The 19406-nt window shown below is 36.8% G+C and overlaps 4 protein-coding genes across 4 annotated transcripts; 3 read left to right on the top strand and 1 right to left on the bottom strand.

Moving 5' to 3' along the window:
• The first annotated feature begins 644 nt into the window (after window positions 1-644).
• Window positions 645-3819, top strand: LOC117905379 (thioredoxin-like protein slr0233). The gene is made up of 5 exons (XM_034818302.1): window positions 645-1027; window positions 2259-2347; window positions 2682-2859; window positions 3348-3421; window positions 3540-3819. Exons 1-4 carry the CDS (start codon window positions 833-835, stop codon window positions 3411-3413), a joined length of 528 nt encoding a protein of 175 aa, XP_034674193.1. The 5' UTR covers window positions 645-832; the 3' UTR covers window positions 3414-3421; window positions 3540-3819.
• Window positions 3820-3917: 98 nt separating this feature from the next.
• LOC117905377 (protein SET DOMAIN GROUP 41) lies at window positions 3918-9913 on the top strand. Its single transcript, XM_034818300.1, has 5 exons — window positions 3918-5013; window positions 5114-5153; window positions 5277-5377; window positions 5704-5802; window positions 8705-9913. The coding sequence occupies exons 1-5, from the start codon at window positions 4279-4281 to the stop codon at window positions 9734-9736; spliced, it is 2007 nt and encodes a 668-aa protein (XP_034674191.1). The 5' UTR covers window positions 3918-4278; the 3' UTR covers window positions 9737-9913.
• A 2821-nt stretch (window positions 9914-12734) lies between these two features.
• On the top strand, window positions 12735-13554 carry LOC117905884 (abscisic stress-ripening protein 1-like). The gene is made up of 2 exons (XM_034818752.1): window positions 12735-13063; window positions 13164-13554. The coding sequence occupies exons 1-2, from the start codon at window positions 12812-12814 to the stop codon at window positions 13344-13346; spliced, it is 435 nt and encodes a 144-aa protein (XP_034674643.1). The 5' UTR covers window positions 12735-12811; the 3' UTR covers window positions 13347-13554.
• Window positions 13555-15201: 1647 nt separating this feature from the next.
• LOC117905570 (egg cell-secreted protein 1.3) lies at window positions 15202-15645 on the bottom strand. Its single transcript, XM_034818468.1, has one exon. It carries the CDS (start codon window positions 15643-15645, stop codon window positions 15202-15204), a length of 444 nt encoding a protein of 147 aa, XP_034674359.1.
• Window positions 15646-19406: the final 3761 nt, after the last annotated feature.

The following is a 19406-nucleotide window of genomic DNA, read 5'->3' as shown; positions in this document are numbered from 1 at the left end:
CACTAATGTTAAAAAAAGGTCCCCTTACATCGTCAAATCGCATAATCAATCAGGTTGTATCATATATGCATTTAGATCCTATTGTTTTATTCCATGTCCGGTCTCATTGTTTGTACATTGTTTTATTATTTACATCTTCATTCCATTGAATAATCAATTTTTAAAAAAACTTAAGTTTGTAGGATTTAGACTCAACCGTTTTCCTCACATGTAGTCTTCATTTTGGCCTTACACATTGGTCTAATAAGTAGAAGTTCTTACCACTTTAAAATTCAAATAAAAAGTAGCATTTCCGTCCTACCCGAATTTGAAGAGGATCTTGTTGGCTTTCCGGTAGTTCCACTTCTTGCCTCCACTAGTGTTTCTTACTAGAACGTGGTTGGATTGATTCTATAAAGATTTTCTCATTATGTTTTATATTGAATTATTTAAAATCTTTTATGCATACTCATATTTCTTTTTGAATACTGAATCCGATTTTTAATCTTTTTGGTAAAAGAAAATGTAAATTATTGGAGTAGTCATTTTCCCACGATATCTTCTATCTTGCTTGGGGTTCACGTGAAAATAAAGTAAGAAAATGGGAAGCACACACATCTGGCTGCTGGGATCTCTAAGTGTGATAATGTATGCTGGCCGTCGGATCATAGCTGTGAAACGCCCACACCCGCGGATCTGATCCTCCTATTTATTATTCTACTAACTCCGCACCTTAACATCTCTCTTCTTGTTCTCTTCGTCTCCGCACTTCTTTTTCTCCTCCCTTCCCAGCAGATTTTTCTGGTCCAGTTCCATTTTTATCCAAAACATCTGGTTCTAGGGTTTCTCTCCAATGGCCACCTCGCTCACTTTCTCTACAGTTCGTGCGTTGAATTCTCAACGCCCCACTCCTTTAGCCTTTTCTTCTTCCTCCCCTTCTTCCAAGCTCTTCTCATCGTCCCCCTTGCAGTTTCCTAGGCAGCTCCGCCCTATTCGAATCGGCAACAACGGAATTTCATCCCCGTCTAGGCCTCGAACCCTTCCTGTGGTAATTTGTTTTGCTTCGGTGCCTTTTTTATAATTATTATTATTAAAATTCAAAATGCTGTGGATTTATTTTATTGGAATTTTCCGAATTCTTGTGAACGGTGTTTGTATATTCTGTTTTGGGAATGTGTTGTGGTGTGTTGGATCAGTTGGTGGAGACATTTTGTGCTAGATGCAAGGATTCGCCTTTTATTTTCTCGTGCGTTTTTCTTGTTGATTGCGCATATGTTTGTTTAGAGGATAGTCATTCCTGGAAAAATTAAGATTGGTTAGTGAGAATGAAGTGAATTTCAGCATTTTCATGTCGTTGCATTTGTTGGTTGCGAGGGCCAAACACAAACACAACCTTTGGGATTAAGTGCGTTTGGGTTGCTTAATTGAGGGTGTGAACGCTTGAGTTGAGGAGAAATGTTAGGTCATGTAAATGAGAGACAGACAACTCATGGTTTTCTCAACAGAGAAAAATAAAAGGAAATAATAGAGTTTTATAGACTCTATTTGGAAGTGTTTTCAAAAACGGTTTTGAAAAATGGTTTTTGAAAATTGTTCTTTAATGTTTTCTAGAATGGAAGTCTGTTGGAAGTCTGTTTGGAAACATTTCATTGGAACTTGAAATGTTGTCAACCTATTTTCTATGTTTTTTAAATAACTTTTGTTGTAGTGCTTTATTTTCAATCATTCTCCGTATTTGTATGATTATCTTTTAAAACAGATCTTTAAAATTAAGTGAAAACGACTGAAAACAATTAAAATATATTCTCATAAAACATCTTGTTTCCTGATTGTCAAACATGTTTTCCTTTATTTTATTTTTTTGTTCTTAAAAACATAAAACTGTTTTTGACAGCAAATTCCAAACATACCCATAGTTTCCAATTTGACAATGTAAACCAGCTAATGTACTTCATCTGCTATTTAGCTCTATACCATTGTTCGCTGCATACGAGCACTCAATTGTCATCTGATAGAATTGTAATGTTCCTTGTTTGTATGGACTAGTAGTTAATCTAGAAACAACGTGTCATAGTGACCATATAATTGTGCACTGCTTTGCCTGTTAACCTTCCAAGTTGGAAGCTATGATTTCAAAGTTAAAAGAGTCATGAAAAGTTGTAATCTAGATATCTAACTGGTGCTTAAATATTTGATTTGACATGCTTACTAACTGCCTGTTACCCAGAGTAAAGTATATTGGAATGTTCATAAATTCCACATTGTTGTGATTTCTTTAGGTTGAAGCAAAGAAGCAAACATTTTCTTCCTTGGATGAATTGCTAGCAAATTCTGACAAACCTGTACTGGTAGACTTCTATGCAACTTGGTGAGTTTTTCCATTTTTTTTTTAACTTTTTTTAAAAAATGAAATAAAATAAAATAAATCCCATACTTGCCACCGTTTGTTTGCTCTTTAAATAGAAGGAAAATGATATGAGATGGTTTGTTATTTTGTTGTAAGCTAGATGATAACCTGAATTAGCTGTCTTGGCAGCAAAATGTGAGATTTTAAGCCAAATTATATTCCATCAATAAGACATGCTAGGTCAGTCCCTCATTGAAGTGTTTCCTTGAGGGTGTGCTGTTCTAAGGAGTCTCTATTTCTATGAGATATTGAGGAAACTAAATAAAACTAGAAGTAACAAATTACTGGTTTCCAGGTGTGGCCCTTGTCAGTTCATGGTTCCTATCCTCAACGAAGTCGGTGCTTCTCTGAAAGACAAGATCCAGGTGGTGAAAATTGATACTGAGAAATACCCAAGCATTGCTGATAAGTACCGAATAGAGGCATTGCCTACTTTCATCATATTTAAAGATGGGAAGCCGTATGATCGCTTTGTAAGTGGAATTCGTATCTTGTATGCACTTGTACAAAATAACCTTTTTGGGAAATTGTCATGAATTGTCCACATGATTTTCATCTTTCACATGCCTGTGAATGGGCAGCCCCTGTAACATGACTGTTAACTGCCTTCTTAACTTACAGGCAAACCTTACACTGGCAATGACCCAGTTCTTAGGCTTCCTTCTTGTAGCACTGGCTTGGTTTTCACACACTTTGACTCTATTGAATTATACTTTTTCACGGGATTAGCCAATGAAGGTTTTCTCTTTGGCATAGGAGATGATGTCTACAGAATTTTCTTCTGCATTTATACAATGCATGGTTGGGCCTCTGGTTGTACAGTGGCACCTTAGTCAAATGGTTATCTTGGTTTTCACTGTACTTTTGATTGTATTTTTCTTTTGGTTGTTCTATTGCCACTAGTTTATTTATTTTTTATGTTCTAATTTCTTTGTTACTATTCCTGTCTGATGAATTCCAGGAAGGTGCTTTGACTGCAGATCAGCTCATCCAACGCATTGAGACCACACTAAAAGTGAAACAATAGTTCTTTTGGTGAGTTTCTTCCTTCTTCCTCTATTTGAACCCTTTCCAGTTCAATTCTAAAACTCTTCTAGTCTTAACTGTTGAATAGTCGCTTAGTTCCTTTTTTTCCTTTTGGGTGTTAATACAGTTGTTGAAGTTAGAAATCAGAAACTGATGTAATGAAGCAACTGAAGTCGCATACAGGATGTGATGAAGGAAAACTGCACAGGAAGATCACAGTCCATGCTTTTCTGAATAACTGGTATTTTATCTGTAAAATATGATGAAATTTGATCATGGTCCGGTGGACTCCATCAGTTGATATAGAGACAAACAATTTTGATTACTCAATTGTTTAAGCTGTTGGAAATTGGCACAGCTGTTGCACTTGTCCTGGAAATTCAATGGGAAGAATTTGTTTTCTTTATTATTATTATGAAGGCAACCCAGTAACTATAATGTTTGGATTTGTTGAGGGATTTCCTCGAGGCAAGTTTTCAGAGTTCTGTCACTTGACTCATTCCCAGGTCCGCCCACTGCCAATGAGAGTGAACATGGTATCCTCCCCTAATGAATTATGGGTTTGCTTCATGGCAGTCTTGATCAAGGGGCCAAACTCTCAGGAAGAATGGCATTTCAACTATTGTTTTTTGATATGATAGGCTGGTAAATATGTGCTCAGATGTCTGTGCTCTTGTCTACCTTCCATTGGGATAGATTTTGTCATCAATTTTTGCAGGTGTTGTGTATTAAAAACATCATAAATAAGCAAATAAACTGTGTGGTTATATTTCTGTTTTCCTAAATGGATGGTTTAGGAAGGGGGAGAAGGGAGCAGCGGTATTAAGAACTAGAATTGAGAATGCCGGCATTCCGTATGGTAAAGAATGGAGATGAGAATGAGTGAGGACACAGAAATGGGGTTAGACCTGACCCCTCCACTCCCACCCCTAGCCTCCTCTCTCCACGACTCTCACCTTCGCTCTCACTGCTCCGCCTGTTTCTCACCTCTACCGCCCACTGTTCTCGTCAATACCAACCCTAGTTCCTCCTTTCTCTGCTACTGCTCTCCACCATGCTCCGCCTCCGACTCCCCCCTCCACTTCTCCAGCGCAGAGCACCACCTCTTCCTCCTCCTCCGCCATTCCCACCCCTCCACCGCTCACTCCTCCGACCTCCGTGCTGCCCTCCGCCTCCTCCACATCCTCCACCTCCCTCCCCTCCATACCCAACCGCTCCATCGAATCTGCGGCCTACTCACCAACCTCCACCACCTCATCTCACCCTCCCACAACTCGGAAAGTGATGAGACTCTGACGAGAATCCGAGACGGCGGCAAGGCCATGGCCATTGCCCGATGTATGCGAGATGGTACGGAATTCTCCGGGGACTCCAAACTGGAGGAGGCCCTGCTCTGCCTGGTCCTCACCAATGCAGTTGAAGTGCAGGTTAATGGAGGGTCCGCCCTAGGGATAGCCGTCTACGATTGGTGCTTCTCTTGGATCAATCACAGCTGTTCTCCCAATGCTTGTTACCGGTTCTTGCTCCGTTCACCTGAGACGCCCCAGTTTTCTGGCGAGTCGAGGCTCCAGATTATCCCTGGAGGCAATGATGAAATTGAAGTAAAGAAAAATAGATCACTATTCCTAAATTCTGAATTGTTTCTTTAATTTTAACCATATTCAAAGGATTTGAAAATTATGAAACCGAAATGTTTTTCAGATACAGAATGCTGTTCGTAGCAAAAGTGAATCAATAGAAGGTGATTGAATCTTTTTTATTTTAATTATTTTATGTTTTTTTCAATTTGGTTTCTCAAAAAATTCAGTTGTGAATTTATTGGATATTTTGATTATCTACTTGTAATTGATTTTCTCTAGTAAAGGATGCAACGTACACGGGCCAAGAATCATCGTTCGGAGCATCAAGGCAATTAAAAAGGGTGAGGAGGTGTGGGTTGCATACATAGACCTGTTGCAGCCTAAGGTAATCTTCATTTTCAGTATCTACAGTTCCACTGTTAAGAGATTGAATGTGCAAAATGTGCTTGTAAATTTGGCATCTGCTATTACTTTTAAGCTTTTAGATTATTGCATTATGCCTTATGTTTGAAGCAATTGCGAAAAATGACAAGAAGTCGACCTAATGAGAAGCTGCATGATTTTAGATTACTTGCATAATCACCATAGTGTAAGTGAACTCAGTGGCATTGTGCTAAAATGTGTTCCAACTCGTCCTTCTATACTCTGTTTTTTTTCTTGTTTTTTGAGTTCACGTTATACGCTTTTATTTGCACTGATTTGATTTTCCAGGAAATTAGACATGCAGAGTTATGGGTGAAGTATCGGTTTTCCTGTTGCTGTAACCGTTGTAATGCATCGCCCCCTACTTATGTGGATCTTGTTTTGCAAGTAAGACTTCTATGGAACAGTATGCCTATCATTTGTTTATTTTGATGTTTAGGAGAAATCCGAAAGCAGTCTAGAAGATTCATTTTGCAACTTGATTTTAGATTTGCTGGGTGGGGAAGGGTGATCGTCTTCTGTGAAAATTATAGTACTAGGTGTGGAGTTAGAACACGATGCATATATGCCACATTTATGGCACCAGGTGTGGTAAGGTTTTCCCCCATCTTGCCCCTGCTGCATGAAGTATTCTGCCGAAAAAATATACCCAACTGTTTCTCATTCCTATTGGTTTAATTCCTTCATCCTTCCCCTGATTTATGTGTTCTCTTTATATTTCTTTTTTTGTTTTGATAAGCAAAAGGAGAATATATTAAAAGAGCATGCCAATGAAAGGGGCATACCTTACCTTACATATACAGGGAGTAAACACAAAAAAAACAAAACAAAGAATAAAAAAACAACCTCAACTCAAAACCAAACTATCCACAACTAAGACCATTTACAAAAGTCATCATTCAGAATTGCCCATTTCTAACAGAACTTTGGACCAATCAAAGAGGGATTTAATAAAGCTCTCTTTTAATCTCTAATATGCAAGCTCTTCCCCATTAAAGATTTTATGGTTTCCCTCTTTCCATATACACCAGAATAAGCATAGGGGTGTCATTTGTCAAAGATGGTGACTCTTCTTATCCAATACCTTAAAAACTTCCACTTGAGAAGCATATTCCTCACTGTAGCTAGAAACGCTTATTTCTAACTAAAAATTAATAAAACAAACATCTATAATACCTTTGTCATTGCACAGTGAATGAAAATTTCATCAGCAGACTCATCACTCTCTTTGCAAAGACTATATCTATTAACATTGTCCACCCCTCTTCATTAACAAATCTATGGTTGAGATCTTGTCCCATACTGTTTCCCAAGTGAGAAAACATGATCTCGTAAGAGCTTGGGAGCCCCCAAATTTCTTTGGTTGGGAAGTCCACTCTAAATTCAGCACACAATGAACTGTAGTACAACTTAGTACTGAAGATTCTCTTCCTATCCTCCTTCCAAACTAAGATATCTTTCACTTCTTCTTGCACTTTTGCTGTATAAATAAATAAGTTCTAAAAATGAGGACACCCCCTCCATTTCCCAATCTTGGAATGGCCTTTTGAAATGCACCCACTGGCCTCCACTACCTCTCCCATCCCACATGTTTGCAACAATGGCATTCTTTTGAGAAGCTAGACTAAACAATAGAGGAAATGCTTCTTTCAAACAGTTCCCCCCCACCCACCCATCCTTCTAAAATTTTGTCTGGCTACCATTTTTAACTTGGATAGCTATCCTGTGGTTGAATTCCTCCCAACCTTTTCTTATGTCTTTCCATAGGCTTATACCAGAAGTCTCCCTCACCTCACAAATGTTCCACCCCTTGACCAGTTCCCTGCACTTTCTTTGGATGTTCTTCCTTTACAAGCACCCCCACTCAAGGGCAAACCTTCATAACCATTTTCCAAGTACCGCCTCAACTAAGAACCTCCAATCTTCTAATGCCCAAACCTCCAAACTTCTTATCCTTGCAAACCTTAGACCAACTCGCTCAATGCATCTTATTGGTTTACCAAATATTTCCCTACAAAAAGTCTCTCTGAATCCTTTATGATTTGATCCTCACTTTCCTGGAAATAGAAAAAAAGGCCATAAAATAGATTGATAAGCTCGAGAAAGTGTTCTTTGAAAGAACTAATCTTCCTCTTTTTGACAAATACCACACCTTCCAAGAAGCCAATCTTTTACCAAACATTTCCTTGACAGCATCCCATACGACGCAATACTTATGAAGAACTCCCAAGGGCAAACCATGATAAGAAGTGGGAAGCCTTCCAATCTTACACCCAAGCAAAGATGATGATCTCACCACATCCTCCACTTTCCCCATTAGAATGAGTTACCTTTTTTACAGGTTTATTTTCAGACCTAACACAACCTTGAAGCCTATTACAATCCACCTCCAGTATCTTAGTTGATCCAAATTTTTCTATCATCCTTAAACAGGAGATGGAATACTTGGAAACCTTCACCCCTTCTGCCCCTGACCTTGAAGCCATGAATGAACACTCCCTAGTCAGCCCTTGAGAGTATACAATGTAGAGCTTCCATGACAATCATGAAGAGATAGGGTGAGAGAGGATCACCCTGCCACAATCCTCTAGATGTCTGAAAGTAATCTGAAGGAGAAACATTGACTAAGATTGACATCCTTACAAAGGAAAAATGAATCCACTTTCTCCATTTTAGACCAAACTCCATCTTTTTCATTACTGAGAGGAGAAAATTCCAATTAACATGGTCATAAGCCTTTTCTATGTCCAAATTGCAAACCTTTTTTTTTTTGATAGGTAAGTGCAAATTGTATTAAAATGCCAAAAGGGGCACACCAAAGTACATATGTCCAACTTGCAAACTAAACCAGCCCTAGAGCTTCTCTCCCTTGAGTCAACTGCGTCATTTGCAATTAGAGCTGCATCCAGAATCTGTATGTGTTCTATTTATTTTCTTCTTTGCCTTTCCTATCTTTTGTTTCTTCAAGTTGTCTCCCTTAGTTACATCTGCTTTTTCCTTCTCAAAAGGCTGACAGACAGTTGGAGTCTTTTTCTCCATATCAATTGGAACTAGGAAAAGCTATTGAGTAATTCATAGTAGCTTTTCTCATCCTGTTTTATCCTTTCCCTTGTCCACACTGGTTATTTTTTGGGGGCCACTTTGTACGATGAAGTACTCACAATATTTCTGTATCAACTCTGAAGTCTGAGCTTCACAAGCATTTTTTATCTGAAATTGAAGTGCCTGAATTCTAGTGCTGTCATAAAAGATAAAACAAGGATTGACATTTCTCTGTTCTTCCCTATAGGAAACTTTGGCTCATAGTCTCAATCACATAGATGATAACATGTGTAGAGAGGAGGAAATCAGAAAGTTGACTGATTATGTAGATGATGCTATAGCTGACTATTTGTCAGTTGGCAACCCTGAAGCTTGCTGTGGGAAGCTTGAGAATGTTCTTGCTCAAGGCCTTCCGGATGAGCAGTTAGAACCAATTGAGGGAAAATCACGGGCAAATTTCAAGTTGCACCCCCTGCACCATCTCTCTTTGGCCGCCTACACAACACTGGCTTCTGCATACAGAGTCCATGCTAGTCAATTACTGGATCTGCATTCTGAAATGGATGGAGATGAGCTGGAAGCCTTGAGCTTGATCAAGACCAGTGCAGCATACTCCTTGTTGCTTGCAGGTGCAACCCACCATATTTTCCTCTCTGACTCTTCTTTGATCGCATCAATTGCAAACTTCTGGATGAGTGCTGGGGAGTCCCTTTTAAGTCTTGCTAGAAGCTCACTATGGAATTCCTTTGTGAAAGGGAGGTTGCCTTTTATAAATCTTTCATCTCTTCAGAGTCATAAATGCTATGAGTGCTCACTAGCGGATGAATTCGAGGCCAATTTTTTTGGGAGTCAAGCTCATAATGGAGGATTGGAGAACATATCTAAGCAGTTCCTTAACTGTGTCTCAAGTATTACACCAAAAGTTTGGAGTTTTCTGATCAAGGGACACCATCTTTGTAAAAAATTTAAAGATCCCATTGATTCCAACTGGCTGCAAAAGATGGAAACTTCCAAGATCTGGGATTTTCAGGCTCATTCAGGCTGCACTGCCATGGATTCTTCGAGTTGGGATGAAGAAAGTACTGGTGGGTATGAAGCACAGAGAGACACCAACCAAGAGAGGAAAAATCTGTTTAAGCTTGGCATCCATTGCTTACTGTATGGAGGGTTTTTATCAAGCATTTGCTATGGTCCAAGTTCTTACTTGACTCGCTACATCCGAAATCTTGTAGATGGTGAAGAGAGCCTCACTGGTAATTCGTCTCATGAAATGGATTGATTGTGTGAGCAAGTCCCAGATTTGAATCATTTGATCCAATGATCTCTTACAATAAAGGTAAGGACTTTTTTATGCCTTAAATCTCAAGTAGGTGAGTTTTAAAGGGCTCTTTTTCTGTTCAAGCTGTGTAGGATAAATAATCCCTTTCAGCAGTTTAAGATAATAAAAGAAATTATTATTTATTTTTCCCAATGCTAGGTTGGGCTGGGGTGCTAAGTTGGGCTATGAGGCCTATAATGAGAAACTTGATTTAAGGTTGGGTTTGGTCTCTCGTAGGATTCGATTGTGTGGTTTAGTATGGGTTGTAGGATTGGGTCGGGCCAATCAAACCTTTCCAAAAACCCAGGACAAAGCCAAAGAAAATATCCGAAACCTGCCAATCAAGTGTGAATCATCTCCGCTCACACGCCCTTACTCTCTGTTCTCCAACTTCATCTATAAGGATATGTCATATGAGACATGTCGATGTTGAACATTAGGTTTGATTCGGAGTAGGAAGGCATTGAATAATCGTTAGCAGCGTGGGGGTTACCTGGAAGACGTGGACCACTCGCAGCTTCTAATTTCTTGTCCTTTCTATGGAACGTGGCAACGCGATTTTGAATTTCCCTGGGCCCATTTACACTATGCGCTACACCTATATCTATCTCACATCAACCACTAAGCCCAGGCACACCATGAATGTGATACATCCGTGGCCCTAGCGTGACTAACTCGTTCTTTTCCACCGGCCATATCAGTTATGATTGATATTTAATCCAAATTTTTATTAATTAAAAATAAATTTCATATTTTCTGAAATATTTTAAAATTCAGTTTAGGGTAGCCTGTAGGTTTTTACTTACTAAAAAGGAGAAGAATACAGTAGGAATGTATTGACTTTTTTCACACCCATTAAAGACGATGGAGAAGTAAAAATTAAAGAGTTTATTGACAAAGAAGTTGTTTCTTATAATAATTGACAAAAGCGTAAACATATGGCAGACATGGAACCAATCAGGCAGGTATATTGATGCCGAAATAAATGGGGCCTTGCCGACACAGACCCAATGGGCCCCGTCACCGGCCACTATCTCCTGGTCCAGACCAGAGGACCATTTTCCACCTCTCCTTTCCTGCTTTTATGATTTATTGATTTATCTTCTCCTTAGTCTTTACCCTTTCCTTTTTTTCCTTTTTTTTATTTTTTTTATTCTGTTCAAAATTCAAATATCTACCCCACGCCCAAGTGGGCCAAGCCCATCTGTAATAGTACAAATATATAAAAAGTATGAACTTTCAATCATGGCGTTTGTTTTTTTACTGAATAAAAAAAATCGAAACATTTAATTTTTTCTATTAGTTAAAAGTAAATATCATCCAATATAATTAAAGTAAACTTGATTTCTATTCAGTTAAAAATAACATGTTGACATTATCTAACATAATTAAAGTGAACTTATTGATAACAAGTTCACTTTAGTTATATTAGACGATGTTAACGGGTTATTTTTAGTTGAATAAAAAAATCAAATATTTTGATTTATTTTATTTAATTAAAAAACAAATATCGTCTTAAAAGTACAGAATAAAACATATTTTATCAAATGACGGCCATTAAAGTGCCTTTTTTTATGTACAACAAATAAACTAATAGTCCAAGAAAAGAAATTACCCTAAGAGTGAGGTTCAATCAAAGAAATGGAGCCCAAGTCATAAAGGAGGATGAATAGCAACACCTAAAAGGCTAAAATATTAATATGCGGCACCTTATCCATGGGATCCTGATTAGCTGACCTAACTACAATAATAGACTCGCATCCAATAGAATAAAAAAAAATTGTGAGATGTGAAATACTAGTATTAGTTGGAGAAAGATAATGTACAATAAATAATGTAGGTGGGGTTAAGTTTGATTAGAAAGAGGGGCAAGTGCCATGTTGTAGCACTTTAAGGTGGAATCTGCCAAGTTCATTTCCCTCCTTCACATGCCTACTGATGAAAGGTCTTTGCTTTATGAAAAGGAAAGGAGGTGCCATATGGGGTTCCTCTTCATTGGGGTGTGATTTTTGTAATTCAATGCAATTAAGTCAATTCTTTTTTCTCTAAGCTTTGATATTAAAAATTACATCTTTTATTAAATTGAAAGTGATTTTTTAATTGATTACTGCACAAAAAAACATATTTTGTTTTTGTCTGTTTTTGTTTTTTACCCATATATGTTGATATCAAAATTTAAAAAAAAAATGATTTCTTAAATTCAAATTTTTAATAATTTTATTATATTTAACCTTTTTTTAATGTTTTATAAAATAAATTTAAGTGAAAGAATTTGAATTTCCTCATCAAGGAATAAATAAATAATTTTTATAGAACGTAGGTCTCTCAAAAGATAATGGAAGCGTACAAAGGTTTTCTCAAGCAAAACAAAGATGAACATTGAGTGCAAAGGTAAAAGAGAGTTTGACTACAAGATCCACCCGTCGAATAAGGACAAAAGCCGACCTTAATGATCTGACGATATCGAATTGAATGATTATCACTCAACAGATAAAAATTATTTTATAAATAATAGATTGTTCTTTCTTAAAAAATTCGTCGATAGAAAAGTTTGACACTTTGATATCGACTCTTTGCTACCTGAGACTTTGTAGTTTTCTTTTCTTATTTCTTTTTTCCCCGTTGAGAGTGGATCAAAGACGCAAATGATAATGTATATTTTTCAAACATTTTCCTACTTTTGAAATAAATCCAACGAATGACTAACAGAAACAATTATGATAATATCACGGAAATCTAAAAATGTGGTTAAAAAATTGTCGTGGTTAAAGATCCAATGAAATTGCCGACACAAAAACAAAGTATCGACATAGTAGGAGCCATCGAGATTTGAAAAATGTAGATAAGAATGGTGAATGGTGAGGCCCCACCCATTCGGGCCATTCCCAATACCCATTCATCTCTCCCACGATCTTTGGACACCTTCGCAACCAGCATTTATAAATACCCCACCACTGCACTCTCCCACATCACACCTTCACAGTTCACAAACCATCTTCCTCTCTCGTTTCTGCAGCTAATTTGATCACCACCACCATGTCGGAGGAGAAGCATCACCACCACCTCTTCCACCACAAGGACAAGCCTGTTGACGACGCCGTTCCCTACTCCGACAACGCCTACTCCGACACCAGCTATGCTACCGATGGTGTCAGCGGCTACGCTGCCGAAACCACCGAAGTGTTAGCAGATGACCCAGGCCCTGACTACAGGAAGGAGGAGAAGCACCACAAGCATCTCGAGCACCTCGGCGAGCTCGGCGTCGCTGCTGCTGGCGCTTACGCCTTGGTAATGCCCCGTGTGTCATGAAGTTTGAAAATCTTTTTGTTTTAATTAATTTTATACAAAGGAACTATTTCTTATCGTCTTGATGATGCTTGAATTATAGCATGAGAAGCACAAGTCGGAGAAAGACCCTGAGCATGCCCACAAGCACAAGATAGAAGAAGAGATTGCCGCGGCTGCGGCAGTGGGAGCTGGCGGGTTCGCGTTCCACGAGCATCACGAGAAGAAAGAAGCCAAGGAAGAAGATGAAGAGGCTCATGGAAAGAAGCATCACCACCTTTTCTAGACGCATGCATGTGTGCTTGTTGTGTAATTAGATTTAGGATTGCCAGTGAGCAACTATGCTAAATAATTTCTATGTCTGAGCTATGTTGGATGAGTTTGTGTCTTGTTTCCTCGGTCTCTCTGTGTGTCCTTGTGAAACTCTTGTTGTGTGGCTTTATCATGATTATCGTTCCATGTTAATAAGATTATAGTTTGATGTTTCTTACTTTCTTCTGATAGGTTCATTCTTTTTTCTGACTCTCTCTCCTCTCCTCTCCTCCACAACTTTTAAGATAACATCTTTGTGCCATTGACTAAATCACCCTAACTACCCTAACCTAACAACCCTTCATTTTTCTAACTTCTAAATCAAGATACATCTCGACTGTGATCACTTGACAGCTTTCTCTAGAATCCATAAAATCAAAATTCATTGTTGAGGTTCCATACGAGGACAATTTTCTCTAGGGGAGTTGAGATCTGTATGCTCACTACTTTTCCACATATGGCACTAGTGGACGACTTGTATTTCTTTTTATCCTCCTTTCCTTTTTCTATGGCGTTTTTGAACAATGTGCATGTGTATGTATACTCAATAGGGTATATCTGAATCATGCAAGATGGCCTTATGATCATGAAACATGGACCCATTAAATAGTCAACAAGGACATCACTCCAATGAACTTGATGATTCAATTTGTACAAGATATCTCACCACTAATAATAAACCATCAACCAATAGAGGAATGTATAAAATTTTAGTCTAGCTTTACATTATTCCAGAGGAAGAAAGAATCCAGTTTGATCCATACTAGTGGATCGAGATCGGAGAGAAAATGACAGGTTTTTGGATGAAATCAAGTGGCAAACGGTCGATGCATCGATCATGGGCATAGCAAGGAAATAACTAACTGAATGATGACTAGGAATGGCAGGTCATGAGAAGTTAGTTGGAAGTTAATTATATGAAATCTATCCTAACCACAATTTCAAGTCATGCATTATGGGGTGTAAATTTCTTCTTCTGTTGATTAGCATTTGAACAATGGTCACAAACAAGCACATAACAAATGATCAATTGATTCCTCAGCTTGAAAATGAAGTAACAATGTGCAGAAAGCCAAGAACTCTTGAAACACTCTTCCGAATATTCTCTTCTTCCATGCTTAGATCCTATTTACCCAAAGGGAAAAAAAATGACTACGTTAAAAGAAGAGTGGAAAGAGAATTATAAGAGAGCATGAAAGAAGGCGGAGATGGGGGGAAGTTTGAAGTCTTTTGAGAGACTTATAGTTAGATGTCACCATCCATTCATGACCCACCTCATACCACTAAAATCAATACTTGGCTTTCAATCCGCATATTCGCATCCCACCCTGATTTGACGCTCCTTATTCATTACCTGATGGACTTATGTGTATGGCACTGATGCCTTGAGGGAAAATCAAAGCAAAAAGGCTTTTGAGTCCTTGAGAATCTTGCCCTTCACGCCGTTACCTCTCCATTAATTAAAGGGGGATGAGTTGGTCTTATCTAGATACAAAAATAGACTGATCTTCCAAACATTATCTTATTATTGATATCCCTTTTGGGCCTCCAATTATGTTAGTCCAAACCACTGGGCATGGGCTGAGTAAGAAGAATTGTAGGTCGATCTGTGTGTCTCGTCCAGCCCATAAAAGACAACTACTAGTGCTATCAATGATGGGAAATTATTATACCTTTTTTTCAAGCAAGAAATGGAATTTAATTGCAACAAATATGGGGCAATATATAGGAAAATCATTCATTAATTCCAAACACCCTTTTCTGCATATATTTAGACTAGCAGATCAGATAAATGTAAAAGACATAACTGCTTGTAAGAAGGCGTTCTACTAAGGATCGAGGAAAAAGCCACCCAAGGTAACCACGTCATTAGGCTCCATGGATGGTGGTGGGGGTGGTGGTGGTGGTGGTGGTGGTGGGGGAGCCGAAGAGGATGTGGTTGCATCACAGTAACCTTGGAGGATGTCGCCCTCCTCGGCAGTGAAACCAATGGAAGTAAGCATGGCAGGCCAGCATTGGTGCTCGATGGTCTGAATGGCTTGGCAACAGCCGGCCCCGAGGTGAGTCTCACCATTGAGGAAGAACAGGACAACCTCTCCAGTGCATGCCTGAAGCTCAAGCAAAGACTCCCAGCACTTGGATGATGAGTCGTCGTCCGCATGTAATCGAGCAGCAAGGCTGAAGCTCTTGTCCAGGTACCGTGCGGAAGCCATGGATCCCAGGCTCCATGCAGAGAGAAGAGTAAAAAGAAAGAGCTTCAGCATCAGAGCCATGTCGATCGAGTGCGGAAGCATGTATGCTGTGGCTTGTATATATAGAGAGAAATCATGAGAGCAACATCCGTTACGTGCATGGGGATTCAAGAGGCTGAGAAAGGAAAATGAATCAACAAATACTGATTTGAAGTTGATAAGACTGTCCCATCTCATTTATCTTTAAAAAAATCCAGCAATTAAGAACATCATTCAAGTCCATATATGAAGTATTGTAACGTACAAATTCATGGAGGACCACTGGACCACCCATTCCTCTCCCATTGGGCCTGTTCTCCGAGGCCCAGGTCCAAGGTTTTGTTGTCTTTGTAAATGGTGGGGTGTGGGCTAAGGCCTCTTCTGCCTCACATGGCATTACTCCTTTCTTTTTTTTTTTGGGCTTTCATCACAAGGTAAAAGATAATTTTGAAATTTTGGTATTGGTATTATAAAGATTTTATCAAATATAGAAGGGCTTTTTTTATAACCTAAAATTAAGTTTCTACTAAGTGTTTTAAATAAAAATAACAAAATAAACATAAAAATTCTTATTAAATTTAAAAAATAATTTTTAATTTCTTAAAAGTCAATTTAAATAACGTCTTACCGCTTTTAGCTTGACTCATGAGGATCTCTTGTCGATCCTAAACCTAAGAATTCTAATAACATAATCACATGCTCAAACTTGGCTTAACAGGAGCGATCAGATGAGAAATCTCAAAAACTATGTTGAATTTTATGAAACTTGTTTTCAATGAAATAGTTTCACAAATAGAGAATTTGAAAAAAAAAAAAAAAAAGAGGGTTCTGTGATGGGTTACAAACAGCTAAGTTTAGATTAATCGCAGACCCTTACAAATTATATCGAATAAAGTAGCTTTCATTCTCAAATTAATACTATTTTAAGCACAAAAAATTAAAACCATATATTAATGGTTGAATAGGAGTAGTAGCATCAAGCATAGGAGCTACACAAATGATTAATACCAAACCCTTTCTATCAATCCTTCAAAGGTTTCCTTGATTTCCTCGAACCAAAAGTTGTAATCTCCTTAAAACTTATGCAGCTGCAGGTTGATCTCAAGCTTCACTAATTTAATAAATTAGTCATATGCTATGCACGTGGAGAGAGAAATTGGCACTTTCCCAGAACATAGACTTAATCAATTCAAGGATTGACAAATTGAATAACAATAATAAATAAATATAAAAAGTACAACTTGCCCACATAATTTAGTGGTTTTCAAGAATTCCACCCACTCATTTAGTGGAAAATCGAGGTCATGAATTATTATTATTATTATTAATTAATTAATTAATTAATTAAATATATGTATGGATGTGTTGAATCATACAATTGACCCTTTTTTTTAATAAAAATAATTGTATCAATCACATCACAATCTCACATTTGTTTTAATAAACTTTTGTGATCATCATTTTCAGTGGACTAGATCTAATCCACCCTGATGTGAGATATGGATATAAGACAAGGAAATCAATTGATTAAAAATATGAAAGATGTATTCACTATTCAATATGCCTGCTACATTCTTAAGAATCTACAAATTATGCTTGTTAGTATTTTAAGGGCTACTTGGTTGTCTCATTTTTTGCAAGTAGGAATAAAATTATGAACAATTTTGTTTTATTTGCCTGTATAAATAATTGAAGTGTGTCCAATGTATCAAACAAAATAGGTTAGCCCTCCAATGTGATTAAGCATTAATGCCAAGTAATTTTTGTACGAAACCGTTCCATGATATAGATTAAATGTAAATTGTCTGATGTCATTTTAGTTAGGTTATTGAAAGTTTAAAGAAGTTTTATCACTCGTTAGAGAAGTAAATTAATGATAAATGAATAATTGAAACACTTATTTATGATAACGGTTGGAGTTAGGATTGGGCACCCAAATGGGTTGACCCGATCTAATCCAATAAATAAGAAAATGGAAAAATGAGGGAGCTATGTTTTGAAGTTTAAAACTTTCAAAGAGTATGATACTATTAAAAGAAAAGTTTTTTTTTTCTCTTTCAATTAGAAAATCTCTCTCAAGACAACGAAAGAACATATTTATTTCTTATTCTTCTTTTTTAATCTCTCTCCGTAAGAAAGTTAATACAATAAAAAAACACTTCTCTTAATTTGTTTTTTTTTTCTTCGTTAAAATGAAGGTTAAAGCTCTTCTATTGTGAAAAAAAAAAAATGGTTTTCATATTCATGATTTTATTTACGACTTAAGAAAATTGATATGTAAAATAACTAATCAAGATTTTTGACCATAGTAGAAGACAACCAAAAAAATCTTATTTTACATCAATAATCAAATCATAATGTACAAATTCCACCGTCCTAACAAATTTGCCACCTATATTTTACCAATAGGTTAAAAAATAATGATAAGCATCAAATAAATGAAGACAGCTTTGCAATTAGCAAATCCAGAAACAATGATTGAAGTGAAATGTGTCCCCTAACACATTGGATTCTAGCAGTTATCAATTCATCTTCATATCTACATGCAACATAGTATTATATAGACATTGAAAATGACCTCTTTTGGAGTTATATTGGATTGATGAATATGAATAGCCACAGTAGTGATAGATTTTCTCCTTTCTCTCTTAGTTGAGTTATACCACGGAATTGCAAATTAGGTAGGGGGAGAGGAGGAATAGACGGGTGGAGAGGCGGGCTCGAGTTTACAATCTCATATCATACAAAACTCTGATAACATATTGAACTATCAATTTTTTGAAAAACTTAAAACTTATAGGATTTTAGTTTAAATATGCATATTATACTCTAAACATTTATATTGAATAATCTCACCTAAATTCACTTTTACATTAAAGATTATTTGATAATTAATATATATGTAGTTTTTTTAATTAAGTGATTTTCTAAAAAGAAAGGGAAGCGTTATTATTTATAATTAATTTCATTAATTTATCTTCAAGATTTTGTTAAATACATTTAATCCTCACCTGTTAAAATTTTATAAAATAACTCCCATATCTTGAGTGATAGAAAAAACTAAAGAAAATAATGACATAAAATGTATTTAATAAAATTTTAAACAAATGAAACTAATGGAACGGGACGGGCTTAGGTAAAGTAAAACCTCATATATGGTGAATGAAATTAACTTTTATTATTTGTGATATAGAAATTTTAAATTATTTTTTTTCCTAAAACGAGTTTTAATATCTAAAATTGGGAACATGTGTGTGAAAACTATAAAATTATTAACAATTATAAAATATTCAAATATTAAATAATACACTAACTATATGACTTTGCTATTTTAAAATCGTAATTAATCATATAGATATTATTTATTTTTGATTCAAAATTATCACAGCTTAAAAAGCAGTATTGAGAACTTTATCGGATATCATAGTTATTTATATTATTCTATTTCTATATGAGAAAATCTAGTATTAATATACTGATAGTATACCTTAAAAAAAAAAGTATCTAAATCAAAATAAGGGAAGATTTGTTTTTGGAATGTAAATATATCATATCATATACTATTAAATTTATTGCAAATGAATTAAAAATTTAATATTTCTCGAACAAATATAGTTGCTTTCCCGAGATCATCTCTCACTAGGCAAAATTTTCTCTGTCAGGATTAGCCAATCAGCTCCATACACGTAGCCCAACTACTATCCTATTAGCCAATCAGCCCCATATTCTATTACTCCCCAAACACCACCTCCTCCACAAAATGCCCGCCACGCTGTCCCGCCTTTTTTTAAACTTTTTTTTCC

The sequence above is a fragment of the Vitis riparia genome, chromosome 18 (genome assembly GCF_004353265.1).
Source record: "Vitis riparia cultivar Riparia Gloire de Montpellier isolate 1030 chromosome 18, EGFV_Vit.rip_1.0, whole genome shotgun sequence".
In the NCBI taxonomy this organism is placed as follows: Eukaryota; Viridiplantae; Streptophyta; class Magnoliopsida; order Vitales; family Vitaceae; genus Vitis; species Vitis riparia.
This window is presented reverse-complemented; position numbering and strand designations above follow the sequence as displayed.